Source organism: Manacus candei, unplaced genomic scaffold (genome assembly GCF_025592945.1).
Source record: "Manacus candei isolate 608988 ecotype Guabito, Panama unplaced genomic scaffold, ASM2559294v1 h1tg000003l, whole genome shotgun sequence".
In the NCBI taxonomy this organism is placed as follows: Eukaryota; Metazoa; Chordata; class Aves; order Passeriformes; family Pipridae; genus Manacus; species Manacus candei.
This window is the reverse complement of record NW_026138051.1, coordinates 20092543-20111733: the sequence shown is the minus strand read 5'-3', so window position 1 is coordinate 20111733 and position 19191 is coordinate 20092543. Positions and strand designations below refer to the sequence as shown.

The following is a 19191-nucleotide window of genomic DNA, read 5'->3' as shown; positions in this document are numbered from 1 at the left end:
TCTGACTTTCTTGGGCTTCAGGACAGCCCTAGGTAACATTTTTACCTTCCGGGCATGTGTATGTATCAGCTTTGCCTTCAGTTGAGTGCAGATTGATTTATTCTCCTCTGTTCTATCCCGTCCTGTATCGCATCAAAGCCATATGGATATAAATCCCCCCCTATATATCCATATGCTGCAATATGTGATCCAGCTTCTGTGCCTGTCGGGCTGTGTGTTGTGCCTGGGATCTCTTGCACAGCTCAGGTTGCATGTTCCCCTCCCTCCTGATCCAGACTGTTGGTCCCCTGGGCTCACTCTTGACTCTTGCTCCTCTAGGTAAAACACTGGGTCATGGTGCTTTTGGGAAGGTGGTGGAGGCGTCTGCTTTTGGCATTGATAAATCTTCAACCTGCAAAACAGTTGCCGTAAAAATGCTCAAAGGTACATCCATCCCTCTGAGATCCCCCCCAGACTCCTCGGGGGACCTGCGGGCAATGAGGTTTCCAGTTCTCAGCTCCCCAGCTCATTGTGTTCAGGAGGGAGTGGGTTTCCATGTGGGAGCAATTAGTCATCCTGCAGTGCTGGGACGTGGAGGAAATGACAGGCGGGCTCCGTGCTGCGCTGCTGATTGAGGCTGGTATTCCTAGAGGAGGGAAACAGCAGCTTCCAGGTCTGGGGGTTAGGAGGGAAACAGCTTACGGAGTGTAATTACATGAGATAGGCTGAAATTGGATCTGAGCTGCCATCACAGCCCTTCCAGATGTAGAACAGTTCAAGGGGTTGGAAGAAAAGCGATGCCAAGGGAGTGAATTAGAGACATCTTGCTTGCAATTATTGAAATTAAGGAAAGCTTTTACCCTTCGGTGGTGGGAAGGGGGAACCTGGGGCCTGTTCTTCCGTATTGTATTTGCACACAAAGCTCTGCAGACAGCATGGGAATAAATGCACATGGCCTGCCTGGGTCAGGGTCTTTAACTGCTCACTGAGGATGTTTCCCAAAGTCCAATCCATGCTCACCGGGTGGCTGCTCCTGGCCCACACTGCTCCATCACTGCTGCATGACACTACTAACCCCTGCAACGGCACTGCTGCCACAGGATTTGGCTTCTGTGTCCAGCTGCCTCTCCTGATGCTCTGCTGCTTCCTGTCTCTCTGAAATTGCAAAAGCATCCATTTATCGCCTGTCTGGAACTCTCTGGAATCTGGTCTCCCTTCTCTACTTTAGTCAGCAGACCTTCAGATCATCTCTCCTGATGTTGTTTCCTCTATCCTATGTCCATCTTGAAATCCCTGAAATATCCTAGAAGCCCCTGATCCAGACACATTCCCATCTCCATACAAAACTTACTGCCCTGGACAGCCCTGGGTTTTCATTCCTTTCCATGCTGTGCTTCCCAGCTGATCCTCATGCCAGCTCTACCCTGCCAGCACATATTCAGCAAACCATTTGCCAGATCCCCCATCGTTTTACACCTCCCTCCCCCCAGTGGAGGCAGCTGCCTCCTGCTCTCATCTGTCCCTCCCCAACTAACGTGCCCATAATTCATCACTTTCATGAATAAAGCAGATTCTCTAGTGTCAGTCAATCCATTCAGGGGAAAAAAAGGCTCTGGAGATGTCTGCATTTCTGCAATTCCAGCACTGTGTGTCATTTCCATGCAATGGGCTGGTATCTGTTCTGGATTGAAGGCTAAAATTCAATGGGCAAGATTATCTGAGACACTTGTGAGGCTGCACCATTCAGATTTTGTCAGGTGTGTGTTCCACCTCCTGCCAGGGGAATTCAGGAGTGATATCACCCATGTACACACCCAGCTACAAACACTGCTGACTGGAGAAATCTTGGGCTTGGAAGAGCTCCTTCTTCATGACACAGTTTGGGGAAAGATTTGTTTGTGGAGGATTCTGCAAACAGATAAAGTTACACTTGTCACACCAAATTATCTGTTACGTAACTGTTTCCTCATATTTAAATTTTACATCGTTCAAAGGCAAAAACAGAGGAAAAAGCACACAGCCCCTTCTCTTAAAATACACTGTGGAAGTTTTGGATAGAAGGCAGGGAAAACAAGGCACCTGAACAACCTTCTCCTGCCCTAAAGGACAGTGTGACTGGCCATGGGCTTCACTGAGTGTTGAGGTCATGGTTCACACACAGAGATTCCCCCCCCCCCCCCATCTTTGCTGGAAAGTTATTTTAGGGTTGATAAGCTCTTACAGGGCTGGGATTTAGTAGTGCTGTACATTTTGGGACACCATGTGAATTCCTCCATCCCCTGCAGCGGAGAGCTGCTCAGTACTGAGGTACTGTACCAAAGTCCTGCTGAGCTTCACAGCCACGGGAGAGATGGAGAAACACTTCCCATGGGGTGTGGGGGCTTGGAGGGCTTGGCTGATCCTTTGCTAAGCTTGCAAAATTGAGTCCTTGCAAAGGGATCTGGTTTGGGGGAAGGGACAGTAACCCTCCATAACCGAAACTCGAGAAAGGAAGAGGCACCCAAAAGATAAAGTGTTTTCCCACTTCATAAAGGTCAGCAGACAATGAAACAGATGAATTATTATCTGTTTGAGTCTGAAAAGCAAAGATATTACAAGTAACCTGGGTGGGTTTTGTTTCAAAGTATAAACAGGATCTTGCTGTGTCCTGTTCAAAATATCCTGTTGTGTAAAGATGATTTTTTTCCTGTTTATCTTAAGCAGAATGTGCAACTACTAATGAATGCAAGGCTTTAATGTCTGAACTGAAGATCCTCATCCATATAGGACATCACTTGAATGTAGTCAACCTACTGGGAGCCTGCACCAAAGCTGGAGGTGAGAAGTCTTCAGTAAATCAGGAGCAAAGGAACACTTTTCAGATACACAGGTGTTGGGATGTGCCCAAGGTGGAGTCCAAGTCTGCAGTTAATGCAAGCACAAACATTTCCAGCTCTCTGCTCACAGGGGAGCTTCTGCTGCTGCAGAATGTGGCCTCACCTCATCAAGGGTTCTGAACATCTCCCAGCCCATAGTGTCACTTCTCTGTTTTCCCTGGAAGCCTGTTTACAAAAGGGATTATGGCCTGAAGGGAGGCAGGACACTGAATTGCAATTAGGTGCCCAATTGTTCCAACAGGCACTCTTGGTCATTTCAAAGGTTCTCCTGCCTCTCCTCCCCTGCCTTATCAGGAGGATGCACCAGGCTGAGCACTTGGCTCACTGAGGCCTCCTCCCTTCCCAGGCACTTCACCCTCTCTGGGCAAACAGGGGCAGGTTTTGCTTGGTGTGCAGGAAGGCTGGGGCAGGTCTGAGCTGGACACAACAACAACATGGACTTCCACAGGGCTGAGCTGGCAGCTGGCAGGACTGGCCTGACAGCATACAAAGGGTCTGTGGCAAAGTGCACTTAAGCAAAGGGCTCCATCAATCTCAGCCCTTTGTCACTACAACATCCCTTCCCACATCACCATCCCTGTCTCTCACCATACTTCAACTTCAGGAGCAGCAGCTCTCAAGGATAGCTCTTCACTGCTGACCCTGAACCTTCAAAACCACCCCCAAAGGACAGATTGAGGTGACCTGAGGGGAAGAAAAACCCAAGAGTGAAATAAATTAAGGGGAAACAGCGCCAGAGATGGTGCACACATCTGTGGCCATCTGAGCTATCAATCTCCCAGAGAACATACCCAGTCACAGGGGACAAAGAAAACCTCAGTGAGGTAGATTTGGTTGGATGCCAGGGCAGAAATCTTCCCTCCAGCAAGGTGCTCCCAGTTCCTCAGGGAGCAGTGAGCAACCAGCAGCCACAGATACTGCTGGAATCTGGGAGCCAGGGATGGGGAACTTGCAGGAATTGTTGTAGCACTGCAGACCCCAAAAGCTTGTATGGGAGGATGGGCAGCTCCAGCTGGAGAGATTTAGGGTTCAACCCACTTGGACAGAGCATGGTGCTAAAAACACCAAGGTTGCAGGTTTGATTTCCATATGGACCATTCACTTAAGAGCTGGACTCAGTGATCCTTGTGGGTCCCTTCCAACTCCATCTTCTGTGATGAGAGGCAGGAGCCAGGAGCCTTTGCTTGGGAGTATGAGTAGAGCGGAAGGAACATTAGGGATGCTGGTGATTCTCCTCCCCTGACAGGACAGTGAGGTGCCTCAAACGTGGCCGCAGGACTGAGGGCTCAGAAGTTCTCCACCAAAGCACCGACTCAGCCCCAGAGCTCCCCTTGCTCAGCCAGACACAGCTCAGGGACTGATCTAAGACTCTGAGAAACACCTTCTCCCAGGGGGCCCTCCACTTCCCGTTCTCCAGCCTGCTCCATCCCAGCTGCGCTCCGGGTGGGAAGTGACCCTCATTCCTCCCTGCCAGGTGCCAGGGAAAGCCTCTGCTGCCTTTGGAGAGCAGTCCTTGGAGCAGAGGGCACGGAGGAGCCTCCAGGCAGGCACTGCTTTGTTTTTCTCTGAGCAATGCAAGTGCAGACCAAAGGAAAACAGCCCTGAGCTCTGGAGACAGGCAGGGATTGGAGTTACCATTAAAAAGCCATTGCAGAACACAGCTCTCTCTCCTTCCCTGACAGGGTTTGTGTAACCATGGAACAGTATTCCTGGTGAACACTGATATTAAGTATGCACATATATTATTTTAACATCATAACAAATAACAAATTTTTAACACTTTGGCAGGGTGTCTGATGTTGAGCAGTTACAACTAATGCACAGTATATGCTACGCAATGAGGAAACAAAATACAGAGAGGCCATGTCTAGGAAGCATTTCGAAAACATGAATAAATCACTAAGTGGAGCTTCACAGCTGTTCTTGGAATCTACATTTCCTCAGGGTGCCCATGAGGGACATTTGAGTTTGGGTCCTTCAGAACTGAGCAGGGCCAGATCCCAGCTCTGGAGCCTTGCAGAGCTGGGCACAGCACTGGCACCACTGGCAGCTCGGATTTGGGGCCAGTTGTGGTTTTTCCCAAGGCTGAACATGTTCCAACTGCAGTCAGCAGGAACTGGGGCTCCTGGACAGCCCCAGGGTGTGTGCTCAGCCCAGCAGAGCCATGGGGTTGTGCAGGTACATAGCCAGGCAGAAATACAGTGTCATGGGCAAGCTGCTGGTTCTCACTGCAGGGGTTCACCATCTCCCTGTTAATGGGACCATCTACTTCCAAAAGGTGCTCTCCCTGTCTCAGAGGGATGCAGCAGCCAGGCTCTCCCAGGGTCACTGCTCCCTCCTTTTCCCCTCTCATCCTCTCCAGTCAATACTGTCCAGGCTCGGTGTGCCCGGGTTGGATATATCCAGTCAGGAATCCTGCCCAGAGCTCTCCTTCCCCAGGGCCAAGTGCAGCTCCCAGTCCTTTTCCTTTGAAGTTCAAGCTCCTAAGGTCTGAACTACAGGCCTTTCTGTGTTCTCCACAGAAAAAAGTTTCTGGACATGAAAGTTTGAGAGCTTGGGGTGGATAGTAATCCCTGTCTATACACATCCTAGTCCTGTGATTTCACCTTATCTTACATTTGGTGACTACAAAAAGCAGTGATTCTACCAAAGGTAGAGAATGCAGCTTTTCCCTCCCCTAATAGCTCACACTGCAACATAAAAGCACTTCAAGCAGATCTTAAAAACATGCATAATTGTACAAAAGCAGCAATTGCACTAAATCTAGAGTAGTTTGCACAGAAATAAGAAAGGAAGAAACCGAGAGGACTTTCAAGGCTTCCAAAAACTTCAGACTAAGTATTTTTGCAACTTTTGATTCAGATCTGCCTATGGCCCTGCATACTTTTATTTCTTCTGATGGCATCAGCTCCACCCAAAACAAACAACTGGGAAACCAGCAGAGAAAATGAAAGCTGCTCCGTGCTGTGGACTATGCACAGAGAAAACCAACCTTCACAGCATCTGAGACTGGACATTCTGTTGATCATCCTGAATTTTCCTATTTGATAAATAAGGAATAAATGCCAACATCTAAAACTAAGAATCAGCACTGTGTTCCCTTCTCTCCACATCCCTACTAATTGTGTCCTCCTGGAGTGTCACTTCTCTCCTCTGTGTCATAAGAATTCCAGTATTTACTTATTTTGAAGAGGTTTGGGGAGGATAAGTTAGAACTATGTGCTTTGCAATGATTCAAAACTCATTTGATTCTCACTGTCTTTATTAGGTCCTTTAATGGTCATAGTGGAATATTGCAAATATGGAAATCTGTCCAACTATTTAAGAGGAAAACGGGGAGATTTCATTGCATGTAAGGTAAGAAAATTATACACTTCTCATAGTCCCAAGGCAGGGAATCAACAACCATGGACACAGGCTGGATTTTTCTGCACTGGCACTGTTGGGCATTTCTGTGGGTACTTTATTTTCTCACCACATTTCAATTTGTATGAGCAAGAAAAGAAAATGTTTTCCTCTGCAGGGTCTCACTCCCATCCTCCTCTGAAGTAGTTGCAAATACCCAAGCACCGTGGTGCACCTAAGAGGGAGAGAGGGAATTACCCCCAGCTCAAGGCAGGCAACAAGTAGTAGTGAAAAACTGGCCTCAACTGAACTAGGAGAAGGTGAACCCTCCAAAACATAAGCCTGGTTTGGGGATTTTTGTTTCCAGGCCCACACCCCCACTAAAAGCAGCTCATCCTTCCACCATCTGCTCATTCCCATCCTCTGTTTGTCCCTTCCCCTGTGCCAGCCCAGTCTGTGCTGGATGCAGGGACCTACCTGGATCAAGGACATGTCTGCACTAAAATTACCCAAATGGTTTGGTTTCCAACAGTTCTCTCCATCCACACAAACATCTGTGCTGGCACAACCTGGGCTGGGACAGGGGGTGGACACAGGAGACCAGGAGTCAGCGCTGGGGAGGGAATGGCACTGCCTCCTCCTTGTGAACATACAGCATGGAAAGGGCTCTCTGATCCCAGCCCTGCCCGAAACTGAAGCCTCCCAAGATTATTTTCCTGGATGAATCCATTATTATTATTATTATTATTATTATTATTATTATTATTATTATTATTATTATTATTGTAACCATTGTGTACAGGCACAGAAGTACGTGAGGTACTTTGTGTGAGTGAAGGAGATTTTCCTGGTACAGGCACTCAGTTCTTTCTCACCATTGTTTCCTTGATGAATTGAGGGGCTGGTTCTGTCTCCCTCCCCAGGACAGGGTGAGACAGACACATAGTGCACATCATGCACGTGCCTTGAACTGGTCTATGATGCCTTCCCAAGAAAGCAAGAGGCACAGAACCACAGTATCTCTCTGCTCAACTCTCAGTCTCCCCCAGCCAGCTCCCAGCTCACTTTTCTGGGGCAACATTGCAATCAGTGAAATGGGAGGTTCTGTATTAGTAGGAAACCAGGCTTCCTTAGCTCTGCTCTTCAGGGAACATCATGTTCAAACATGTTTGGAGCTCGTCTGCAGAGTGCATTTTCTCCATATGTCATTCTGTTCCATAGTTTGAATCCTCATGCATTCCATCAACCAAAGCTACAAATGAGTTTTATGCTATTTCTAGTCCCAGGAAAACTCTGACCAAGCAGAGAAGAGTCTGGATGAGTCCAACAGTGACCTGAATGAACTGATCAAGAGACGCCTTGAGAGCGTAGCCAGCACAGGCAGCTCTGCCAGCTCAGGATTTATTGAAGATAAGAGTTACAGCGACTCAGAAGATGATGAAGAAGGTAAACAAAACCCACCTAATCCCAAATCTTTTCTTGTAAAAGTTTCTGTTACTTGGCCAGTGCCACACACGCTATCACACACTTAACAAGCCCTGACACAGCTTGGTTTGTTCCCGAAGTTGCAAATTCTTCCTCTTGCCTGTTCCCCACTCCAACTTTCTCACTGAAAGAGGTTGGCAGTGATGAATTGCATAGAAAAGCTGCTCCTGTTGTGTGAGAGAAGCAATAGCAATGTTTTACCAGAAGATTTGTGAGGCCACTCTCTTCACTCACTCTCTGTAAAGTTTTCTTCACTCCTATCCCCCGGTGCTGTTTTCCCCATAGCTAAATGACATGATTAATGTGCACTAGAACTTGTTAAATCATCTGATCTTCTGCCTCTGGATCAGTGGTTCCTACCCCAGAGCTGCAGGTCCAGCAGAGATCTCCCCTACCGACACTCAGATGCAGGGCTGGTGTCACAGAGTACCAGAGGCACCAGTGCCACCGAGGTCTGGAACTGTTGCTCCAGTGTTTTGTCTTGTCTGTGATCTCTCCTAGATGCTGAGGATCTGTACAAGAGGCCCCTGACTTTGGAGGATCTGATTTGCTACAGCTTCCAAGTGGCCAAAGGCATGGAGTTCCTCGCCTCCCGAAAAGTGAGCTCATTCACACTTCTATCCCAGAACCTTGAGTATCTGATATGGAGAAATCCAAACATGCTCTTGAGCCTGAGTAATCTGCTTTTTGCTCTTCTATTAAAGCCTTGGAGATCATGTTGGCTCTGGTGGTTAAGCAATAAGTAGCAGTGAAGGGGTTGGGAAGGGATATCCATCATGTTCTTGGCTGCAGGGACTGGCATCTGTAACAGGAGAGTTTAGATAGAAAGGCTGAATACAGATTGTGAGACAATTCTTGGAACTGCCTCATAAATAAATGCAGAAAAGGCTTCTTGTAGAGAAAGGTCCTTCTAGTGTGACCAACAACAGCACTACTGAAAAATGAAGGGGAGTATCCAGCTATTCCTTTGGCTTGTCAGCAGTGTTGGAGAGTTAGCAGTGTCAGCAGAGTTAACACCTCTTTTGGATACAATGGGAAGGATGTTTGCAGCCTGTGGAACACCTTTTCTGTAAATGGAATGCAATACACATGCCAAAGTGTGCACACAACTGTGGGCTTGCACTGACACAGCTCCCAGGGAGCACAGGAATCCCAAGCAGAGTTACCTCCATCTCACCCACTCCTGGGCCTGCATTTGCAAATGTAGCTGCAGCTGCTTTTCGACCTCTCCCAATTTTCCCAGTAAACAGTTAGTTAGAAAATAGGACTCCCTTTGTCTTGTCATAACTGTGAAAGTCAGAGAATTACCTGCAATATTGGCTTGTTCCCCGAGTAATTCTCTCCTTTGCATGGAACTGAATGTTTGGGGCAGGTTCCCTCACAGATTCCCTTCTCTAACCTGCTCACGACAGCAGGTCATTTATCTCCCCATTCCCGAAGAAACTCTCCTGCTCTCAGCTCTGGCAGGGAACCCCTCTGATTCCCTGTGTCCTCGTTCCTTCCAGTGCATCCACCGAGATTTGGCAGCAAGGAACATCCTGCTCTCCGAGAACAACGTGGTCAAGATCTGTGACTTTGGCCTGGCCAGGGACATTTATAAAGACCCCGACTACGTACGGAAGGGAGATGTAAGTGGAAGGAGCTGGAATTGTTATCCTCAAGTTGTTGTTCCCCATGGGCTTGGGTGGATCAGTAACAGCAGCCCTGGCAACCCATTGTGTCTTTGGTGTCCAGGCCCGGCTCCCACTCAAATGGATGGCTCCAGAGGCTATTTTTGACAAGATTTACACAACGCAGAGTGACGTGTGGTCCTTTGGAGTGCTGCTCTGGGAAATATTTTCTCTAGGTAAGAATGATTTTCCCCTAATTTATGGCTCCTATGCTAAGAAAAGCTTTTAACAAAAGGTGCTGATGTGAAGAAGCATTTCTGCTTCAGATGGGACAAGTGCACAGTGCAAGGCTTCAGATGGGACAAGTGCACAGTGCAAGGCTTCAGATGGGACAAGTGCACAGTGCAAGGCAGGTGTGAAATAAAGCCACTGGGCTGAGGTTAGTGAGAACTCCACCTGAAAACCATGAACACTGGGGAGGGGGGAACAAAAATCCTGAATCCTGGACCTAACATTTGTAGCCACTGAAAGCAACAGAACCCAGAGATACAACAAGTCCTTGCTGCTGGGAAGTGAGATGCTTCTTTGACAGCAATGAAGAAGTTTCCCATCCAACCATATTTTCCTGAAGAAATCTGCTTCAGGAACCCCCACGGCCCCAAGGCTGGAGGGTCCCCATGCTGAGGGCACAGGGGGTTGATGCTGCTCGTGGCAGCCCGTGGAACACAAGGGAGATTGCCCACATGATGTTTTATCCCAGCTTAATTATCTTCCCCACAAAATCTAAGATTTTCTAAGTAAGAAAAATGTCTTGGCAGCAGCTGCCATGAGGCTGATCTGAGAACCAGTGCTGGGCTCTCTCTGCCTGAGTCCTTCTGGCAGTGGACAGGTAGAACCACGTACTCTTGTGCCCATATCGTTTGCAAGCCACAACATTGCTGAAAGAACAGGAATGGAGTTCTTTATGTACTACAGATTTCATCCCAGGGTGCTGTTAGAAATCTCATTGAGATCTGGTTCCTGTCCAGCAGATAAAGCTGTGAAACTGAGACAAGCAGCCTCACAGACAGGTGGACTTTGCTGCTCTCAGATTTGCCTTGCAGAGTGGCAAGTTTTGTTTTCCTGAGGGAATTTAGGAATGTCAGCTCTGGCTTTTTAATCAGCATTTGCAGACAAAAGAAAACAAGAAGCATTGTCAGCTTAAGATGCTGGATTTCAAAGCAAACTCTGTAATCTCCTTTTATCTTTAGTTCATGGATCAGTTGAAATTAATGATCGGGCTCAAGATGCCAAGTCAAGATGCAAAGTCTGGAGCTGTTTCTGTCCTAATCTTTCTTTAGGGCTGACTGCAAAATCACAACTTGCTTTCAGTCCAGGTCTTTCATTTGTACTCTCCTCTAGTCCATGTCAGCACACAAAATTCACATTCAAATGGTTAAAACACGTGGCAGTTCCTGCTTTCTCCAGGGCTCAGTCCTGTTTATTTAGTGATGTTATTTTGGTGTAACACCTCTGTGGCTCGGTAACAGCATCACCTGCTGCAGGTACTTTGAAACACCACAGAAAGGCAAAGCTCCAGAAGCACGAGCGGTGCCCCATTTTTAACAGATTGTTCAGGAAGATGCACCAGCAGAGACATACTCTGAAGAAACAGGCATTGGGCACCTCCAGGGAACCAAAGGAACTGAATACTGATGAGTGGCAAGAGGCACTGCAGAAACAGGCTTTATATCATTCCCAAAGGTCCTGACAGACTTTAACAGATGTGACTTTCAGGTCATTTGACCTGACCAATACAAATAAAAAAATAGAGTCACTGAAACTCACTTCTATTTTTATCTAGTTTCTAAAAACAATTTGTCTTGTTTCTTTTAATTTTAGATAGTGCCTTTTCTTAATGAAGGTGTTTTCCTGGCACAATAGACTGTCCTTTTCTGAATTCAGAGGAACCTACCAAACTCCTGCCAGGGCTGCCATCCGTGAACAGCCTCTGCCCTGGGATGACGTAGGTCACAAACTCCTTTTTCTCTCAGTGGCACAGGTTCAAAAGCAGTCATTTTCTCTGAGAGGGTTTTTCATACAGATCATCCAGGCATGCCTGTGGTTTGGCACTGCTCACATCTGCAGCTCCAATGATAAATATTTAATTAAGGATTTGTGTCACTGATTGAATTCTCTTACATAAAAGTTTTACAGATCATTGAGAGCCAAGGGATGGAAGTTGTTTGTCGTTGCTACAGGGTATGTTTTGACTCCCATTTACAAGTGCTGCTTTTGGTGGGTCCCACAGACTTAACACCCTCTAAAAAAGGGAAAAACACTGATTAGGAAACTGCAGAGTTTAGTTTGGTCATGGGTCCTTCCAGAGGCAGGAGCTGAGAGAAGGACAACAGGCTTCCTCCAGAAAGGCTGGATCCATGTTGGTGATACACAGGGAAATCAGGGCTTGAAAGAGACTGTTCATTTTCATCTGAGGCTGAGTTTGCAACGAGCTTTAAATTATTCCAAAGGGGTCAACACACCTCATGTCAGGTGGTGCCAGCAATGTTTAATACATCCTGAAATCACTCATGGTGCAGAGTGTCGGTGTCTCCTGGAATTTCAATGTGCACTGTTCAAAAAGCAATCAGAGATAATTATGTAAACAAGCAGTGCCTGCTCATATAACATCAGCATCTTATTATCCTACTAAAATAAAACCAAGATCAAAAGAGGGCTCCCATATCCAATGCATGCCACATCTTTGAGCATTTTGGAAGAGATTTTCCCTAAGGAAAACATAATGTGTAGACCTCACACCACGTTTCAGCCTACATTTCTCCCAAGCTGTCTCAGCATCCCAAATCCAAGTTATCAGGCATATCACATAGTGCAGATGAAGTGCAGTGGTGAGTGAAAGTGGAAAAAGGAGAGTTCCTTGCTTTTATGATCTGAGCTGCCTCCAACTGGTAGAAAGCCAGCACCAGTCAAAATATAAACTACCAAGAGATCCTGCAATCAAAAATTTTTCTTAGAATCACAGAATGCTAAGGGGTTGGAATGGACCTTAAAGATTATCCAGTCCCCATCCCACACACCTCCCACTAGACCAGGTTGCTCAAGGCCTTATCCAACCTGGCCTTGAACACTGCCAAGGCTGGGGCATCCACAACCTCCCTGAGCAACCTGGTCCAGTGTCTCAGCACCCTCACAGGAAAGAATTTCTTCTTAATATCTCACCTAAATCTCCCCTCTTCCAATTTGTACCCATTACTCCTTGTCCTGTCACTATTATTCTTCTTTGCCTTCCTTGTATTTGCTCTCACCAACACATTGCAGTTGATATGATCAATGATGTAACCAAAGAGAGAGCACTCAGAAGGTGAGCTCCAGTGGAATTCTCCATCCCTCCTCACCCCATTCTCTCATGTTGCCCTCAAGGTCTCCATCCCAATCACTGTATTTGCAGGATTAATTCTTATCAGTAAGATAATTGTTGAGCCAAGTCTAGCCAGTGGTACTGAACAAACTGAAGGGTTTCTTCTGCACTGGGAATGGTCCTGTGGGCATTCATCAAGGCCTGACTCCATTCAGCTCATCCCAGTTCTCCATTCAGCTCCTCCCCATGGAAATCATGATCACCATGGCACAACAGTGGCACAGTGTGGTTGGCAGTCAATGAAAAAGGCCGTCTCTTCTCTAATGAGGGGGGTTTGTGGTGTTGCCCCTGGTCATCGACAGTGTAGAGCCAGGCAGACCAAGTGAGGCTCCTCTGGAGAGGCTGTCGAACCCCTGTTGAGCACAGGGGTGTTCAGGAAGCCCCAGTCCCTTCTCAGGGTTTGTACAGATGCACAGATGCAAAGACAAGCAAGTGAAAGTCAGGAGAGGTGCACAGGCAGCAGTTTGGTGGCTGGGACACTGTGGGAAGGTGACACCACAATTTCTATCTGTCTATTTATTCACAAGGATCTTGGGAGGTGGTAGGAACCTGTTTTGAAGCCTTTGGCTAATGGGTGATGCCATGTGAGCTGAACAGTGGATTACCAGGTTATTCTGACAGGTGAAAGGCAAATCTAGGAAGGCAGATCCAGATATAAAGCAGAAGTGATGCTAGTGAGTGTCTCCAACTTACAGAACTCCTGGAAACACTCCCAGTACTGTGACCTGCTCCTTGCACATCCAGGAATGTCAGATGTGCTGTGGCTGAGCATCCCTGAGCCTTGGATGTCACTGGAGCCTGTTTGCTGTGCTGAGGTGCCCTCTTGGGAAGCTGCCAGGATCTCAGCTCCCCATGCAGAGCTCTGCAGACTGAGCAAGCAGATTCATGGAGCAGAATAATTCTGGGAGCAGCCACGTTTTGGCTCCCTCTTGGCTGCTTTTATCCAAGGATTTCTGGTGTGCTTGTTGTGCCCCCAAGTGCACAGCACATGATGGTGTTTCCAAATGGGGGGAAAAATAGCAGGAAATATGCAGGAATGTTATAGACAGTAGATCATACACAGATCTGGATACAGATCCAGATTCCATTCAATCCTCTATGCTGAGACTTGATTAAATTATTTCCAAATTCATCATCCAGCTTTTGGATGCTAGAATGTGCAAGACAAGATTGTGCTGCATGTGAAGCCTTTGCTGAGGAGGAGGGGAGGGAAGTCTATCCCAGCAGGCTCAGTAACCTTTCAAACTTCAGCACAGACTTCTCTTGAATGTTACCTGTGAGGTCTGGATTACTCAGATGCCAGAGCACTTTCCCAAACTATATATTTGTTCCCCTTATTTATGGAGCACTGGAGATGTCATACAGCAAAGAGTATAACCTCTGAATAGCTCATTAGTTGAGGAGCACATTTAATGCATTTACACCAGTCCCTCCTCTGTAGAGAACCATCTGCACAGGCAAATGATGACTTTTTGATTCATGTTCATGACTTTTGGCCAACTTTTGTGCAATAATACAGTGCTACTGGTCCCTTCGGAGTGCTCTACCTCTGAGAACAATAACAGCTGCCACGAGCTGCCCTCTCAGGGACAGTAACACTCACACTGACACTGCAGTGGCCCTGAAGACACTCTGAACACACACTCTAAGAAGCAAACAAGGCTTAAAAGCTGCAAGGTCATTTTCAAGGAAGTTTTGCCTGTAGGACTGGATAATACACACAATACTCAGTTGGTGAAGCACAATTCCACACCTGAGGTTGAACTGCAGGTTCTTGGGGCCTTCTGCAGGAGCTGGGTGCCCACAGCTCCCTCTGCACCAGCCAGGCCAGAGATTCCAAGGCAAGGTAGGATGAGCAGGACTGACTGACTCTGTGTGCTCACTCTGTGCTGGAGATTGGCAGGCTAATAGTTTATTGAATGTAACCAACCGAATGAGCTGGAACTTCTCTACCACTGACCAAGAGGTCATTTAAAGTCTCAAACTAATAAAATTTAGTTCTCTTCTGCCCTATTTTACCTTGGAGTGGTCCTGGGTGTATCACAAATGTGGAGGACACACTGTGATTGAAATCTCTGAAGAGACAGAGTGAGTCTGTAATGGGTTTCCAAGCAGAACGTGTAGACGGGAGGTAACTGCAACTTCTTTACTCAAGCTTCTTTTGCTGCCAGACTCTGGGTAATCCCAGATGCTCAGCAGAGATCACTGATTTGTCTTTAATTCCCTGGGCTGGGAAAGAGGGACTGTGCCACTCTGAAGCCTCTCATTTCTCCCCCAGGTGCCTCCCCGTACCCTGGAGTGCAGATAGATGAGGATTTCTGCCGGCGGCTCAAGGAAGGGACCCGGATGAGATCCCCAGAGTACTCCACCCCAGAAGTGTAAGAGCTCCTGCTCGTGTATTGAGAGCTGACACGTGTCATTTAAGTATTAAAACTTGATTGTGTTCAGGTGAAGAGGGGGAAGGGCACCTCAGTTATTTTGTATTTTGTTTTCAGTAAATGCTGTGGTTGTTCATACCTTGAGTGTCCTGGTAGCACAGACTAATGCCAAGGACAGGCCAAGTCAGCCTGACCTTTGCCAACAACAAGATGAACAGGTCCACCATGTGAGCTGCAGTTCCTGGATCTCTGTTCAGGAGACCCCTGTGTCTGCCTTGACTTCTGGCTCTGGAACAGAAACCCAGCATCCATAACCATGACTTATTTCAGCAATATCACAGGGCCCAGCAGCCAGATTTGAAGCTGGGTGAAAACAAAAAGCCTGAAGGCTCAGCTGAGGCAGAAGGATGGAAGCCAAAACCATCCCATGGGGGAACTAGAACAGAATTCCAGCGCATGGAGATCTGAGCCTGTCCTAACCCATAACCACCCAAAGACTGACCAAACCAAGCAGCAGGGGAATGAAACAGTCTGGAAGCAAAGCTTCTTTCCTTTCCCTTTCTGAATCCCTGAGGTTTTTCCCTAGGTACCAGACAATGCTGGATTGTTGGCATGGAGATCCCACCGAGAGGCCGACGTTCACCGAGCTCGTAGAGCGCCTGGGAGACCTTCTGCAGGCCAGTGTGCAGCAGGTACAGCATGCCAGGCTCCCTCTGACACACGTGTTTGTGTTGATGTGTTGGTGTGTGCATGTGGATACCTGTGTGTGTGCAGCAGGTACAGCACACCAGGCTCCCTCTGACACACGTATTCGTGTTGATGTGTTGGTGTGTGCATGTGGATACCTGTGTGTGCAGCAGGGAAAGACTGTTGGACACCAAGATTACCTCTGACCTCACAGCAGAGGTCACAAGGAAAAAGGCTGCTAGGATGATTAAAGAAAATGGTAACTATGCAAAGGGGATTATGTTTTAAAACTAGATGTCTGTCCATACATAGCAGGAGAAAGTTACATTCATTAGAAAAAGGCCCAGTTGCCCCTCAGAGGAACAACAGTGCTTTATCTCACCAACAGTTCTAATTAGATTCCAGCACAGTAAAGCCTCTCTGGGTGCCCACCAAACCACCCCATCACTGCCCTTCTCAGAAAATACAATTTATTACCAATAAATCAGAGCAGGATAATGAGAAATGAAAGTAAATCTTAAAATCATCGTCCCACACACACCTCCCTTCTTTCTGGTTTCAACTTCACTCCTGATTTCCTCCACCTCCTGAACTTTCTCATTTTCCAACATTACATCCACCAGTGCTCTTAGGAGCTCTACAATTATGCAGTTTAAAGCTCTGAGAGTCAGTTATAGCATTATTAATGTCATAATAGTTAATTCAGTTGTTTTCTTCTTCATTAAAAAGAACCAGAAATGCAATGGTCAGCTTAAGAAGAAATCAAACAGCTTCTTCCTGTTTGTAAACAACTGTAGTGGAGCTGAGTTGGAGGGCTCAGTCTGCAACATTAAGAGCTTAGGAGTTTTATTCTATAACCAAAGTAAATTAGGGAGACATAAAAATCATGATAAGGGAATAGGGCACTTAACTGCTTCTCAAAATTAAAAACAAAAAATAAGCAAAGAGAAATTTGGACAAATAGTTTCAGACCTTAAAGGCAGAGTCATTTCTGGGACTACTGCGGGGGGTGATAACAATGCAGAGCTCGTTATGATTCCTTGGAAGGACAAGAAATAAAATCCTTCCAGGCTCCCACTTGAAGGACCAGCTCTTCCCAACTACAGCTCTTCCCAACTGAAGCTGAACAAACCCAAAAAGTCTACACATAGGCAATGTGCTTTTACCAATTCCAAACTCTGTTCATGTCCTGTCAGCCCCAGGGGTTTGGGAATTCCTGCCACTCCCTCCCTTCTCCAGGGCTTAAACTTGGGTTTAGGTGTCCCTGAGGGCTGTCCCTTGGAATTCCCTAAGAGGCAATGACAGTATAGAGACTGCTTTCCTGAAAGGCAGATCAGTGTCCTGCCCCTCCATGAAGGTAGAATAGCCTCACATCTGGAATGTAGGAATGATGTAAGGAACATCACAATCACTTTGAAGAAACATCATAAAGATAAATTGAAATAAAATCCAGTCCTTTCCCAGTGTAAAGCTCTGTAGAACACCAGAACCTCTTACACTGAGATGCAGCACAAAATGAACTTCACCAGCTTTGTGATCTTTCCTGTTATTAATTATCTAGGATGGTAAAGACTATATTCCACTGAACATCACCCTGAGTCCCGATGGAGAATCCAACCCCAAAACTTGCCCTGTGGAAGAAAACTTGAACCCTGGAGTGAATCGCTGGAGTGCAGTGGAAACTGGGTGAGGAAAACCGAGACAGGGGTGGGAGGGAGGGAGGGAAGGATTCCCTGGAACTGGGCACTGTCTGATGTCCTCTCTCAATAGTGCTGGTTAAAGAGTCAGACAAATTTGTCAGGGTGTTGGTTATTAGTTATAAAGGATGAAATAAGAAAACTGGTCCAGGAGGCTGAGCTGGGTCAGGGTGTAACTGAGCCACCACGTGCTGCAGCATCTGCTTGGGTTTGGGGCTGACCCCTCCACTTTACTGTTGCAGTAACAACAGCAAGAAGAGACCCCTGAGTGTGAAGACATTTGATGAGGTGCCAGTGGAAAAGGAGAAAGTGATGCATGAGGTAAGTGAGGTGACTGCCTCCTTCCCCACCAGGTTCACAGATCACTCATCACCAGCCCCAGAAACACTTATTAGAGCTTGTGAAATCTATTTGGTAAGAAACAGCTTTAAATCAAGCAGAAGGTTTGGCCCTGGCATCTCACACACAGGTCTGCGTGACAACTAAGAGGGACCTGCGTTTTAGTTAACAAATAATTTAATGAGAAGCTCATGTGTGATTCCCCTGGCTTTGATCAGGCCAAGGGCCTTTATATTACATATTTCAATATCTTTTTCCACCATAGGAAAGTGGCAGCTCATTTAAATGAGGCTTTTTGAGGGAAATGTGTCCAGAACACATTCGGGCTGGCTGAGACAGCCAATAACTTGGTGAGGGTGAGGGTGTTCAGTTCTGGGTAGACAAGACCAAGATTCAAGATCCTGCTCTTGGTCACACAAAGTGAACAGTGTTAAAGTGAGAGTGTTAAAGGGTTTAATTTTCACTCCAGGGGAAAACAAAAGCTTGTTTTGTTTCAGAATGATGGTTCTGCTTGTTGGCTTCCTCTGAAACTGCAGGTTTGGAGGGGTTTTCTTTCTATTTTTCCTTCCGTATTTAAAAAAATCAGGGACCAGCTCCTGGATTCCCTGGATGGTTCAGGTACTCCCTGGCTGCAGCTCCTGTGCTGCCCACACCCTCTGCCTCAGGGACACGGTCTGTGCACCAAGGAGGGGTCTCTGTGCTCCAGGGATACCTGAAATGGATCAAAGTTTAGGAGGGAAGCATGGAACCCTCAGGAGAGCGCCTGGCAGAGGAGGAGGGCAGGGCTCAGATGGTGAGGAGCAACTCAGAGTCCCTCTTGGACAGAGCCAGCCCCCTTAGGGAGGGTCAAGTCTCCAGCTCCAACCTGTCCTGGACATATTTCATGTCCTTGATGAGTCCATTGCTCACTTGTTCTCTGGTCAGCACAAATTGAGGCCCATTATTCCCTGACATTTTGCCAGCTGAATTTCTGTCTATCACTGCATCTCAGGGATTAGAAGGCTCAGAAATTTCTCAGGTTCTGCCTCTTTCCTCCTGCAGGATAAAAATCTGTCCCTCTAAATCACACAAAGACTTTCCTACACCCATCCAGTATCAGTGAGAGATTACTGCTGCCAGCACGAGCATCACTTGCCCAAGTGCTCCCTGTTCAGGGCATTTTAAAGCAAGTCCTTACATGAAGAGGGAAAAGTTTCAAAAAAAGGGTAATAACACATCATCAGATCAGAAATAAATGTGATATTTCAGTCAGGATCTTTTAAAGCCAAATTATGGTGTGGTCTGCTCTTGGACAAATTAAGTGCACTTGTGTTGCTAAAATTATCTTAAATATCATGACATTAAGAGACATTAGGTCATTATTTCAAATAGTTGCCC

At 46.8% G+C, this 19191-nt stretch overlaps 1 protein-coding gene across 2 annotated transcripts in view; it reads left to right on the top strand.

Moving 5' to 3' along the window:
• The window catches only part of LOC127472289 (vascular endothelial growth factor receptor kdr-like), a 131397-nt gene that overhangs the window by 98775 nt on the left and 13431 nt on the right, over positions 1–19191 (top strand). The window contains exons 18-28 of one of the 2 annotated variants that reach the window (XM_051790311.1): positions 319–423; positions 2683–2796; positions 6124–6212; positions 7481–7646; positions 8187–8284; positions 9191–9313; positions 9420–9531; positions 14992–15091; positions 15678–15783; positions 17340–17464; positions 17718–17796. In XM_051790311.1, coding sequence (XP_051646271.1) covers positions 319–423; positions 2683–2796; positions 6124–6212; positions 7481–7646; positions 8187–8284; positions 9191–9313; positions 9420–9531; positions 14992–15091; positions 15678–15783; positions 17340–17464; positions 17718–17796 — 1217 coding nt within the window. Of the gene's footprint in view, positions 1–318; positions 424–2679; positions 2797–6123; positions 6213–7480; positions 7647–8186; positions 8285–9190; positions 9314–9419; positions 9532–14991; positions 15092–15677; positions 15784–17339; positions 17465–17717; positions 17797–19191 lie in introns of both variants that reach the window. The other variant, XM_051790301.1, reaches the window with a different exon arrangement.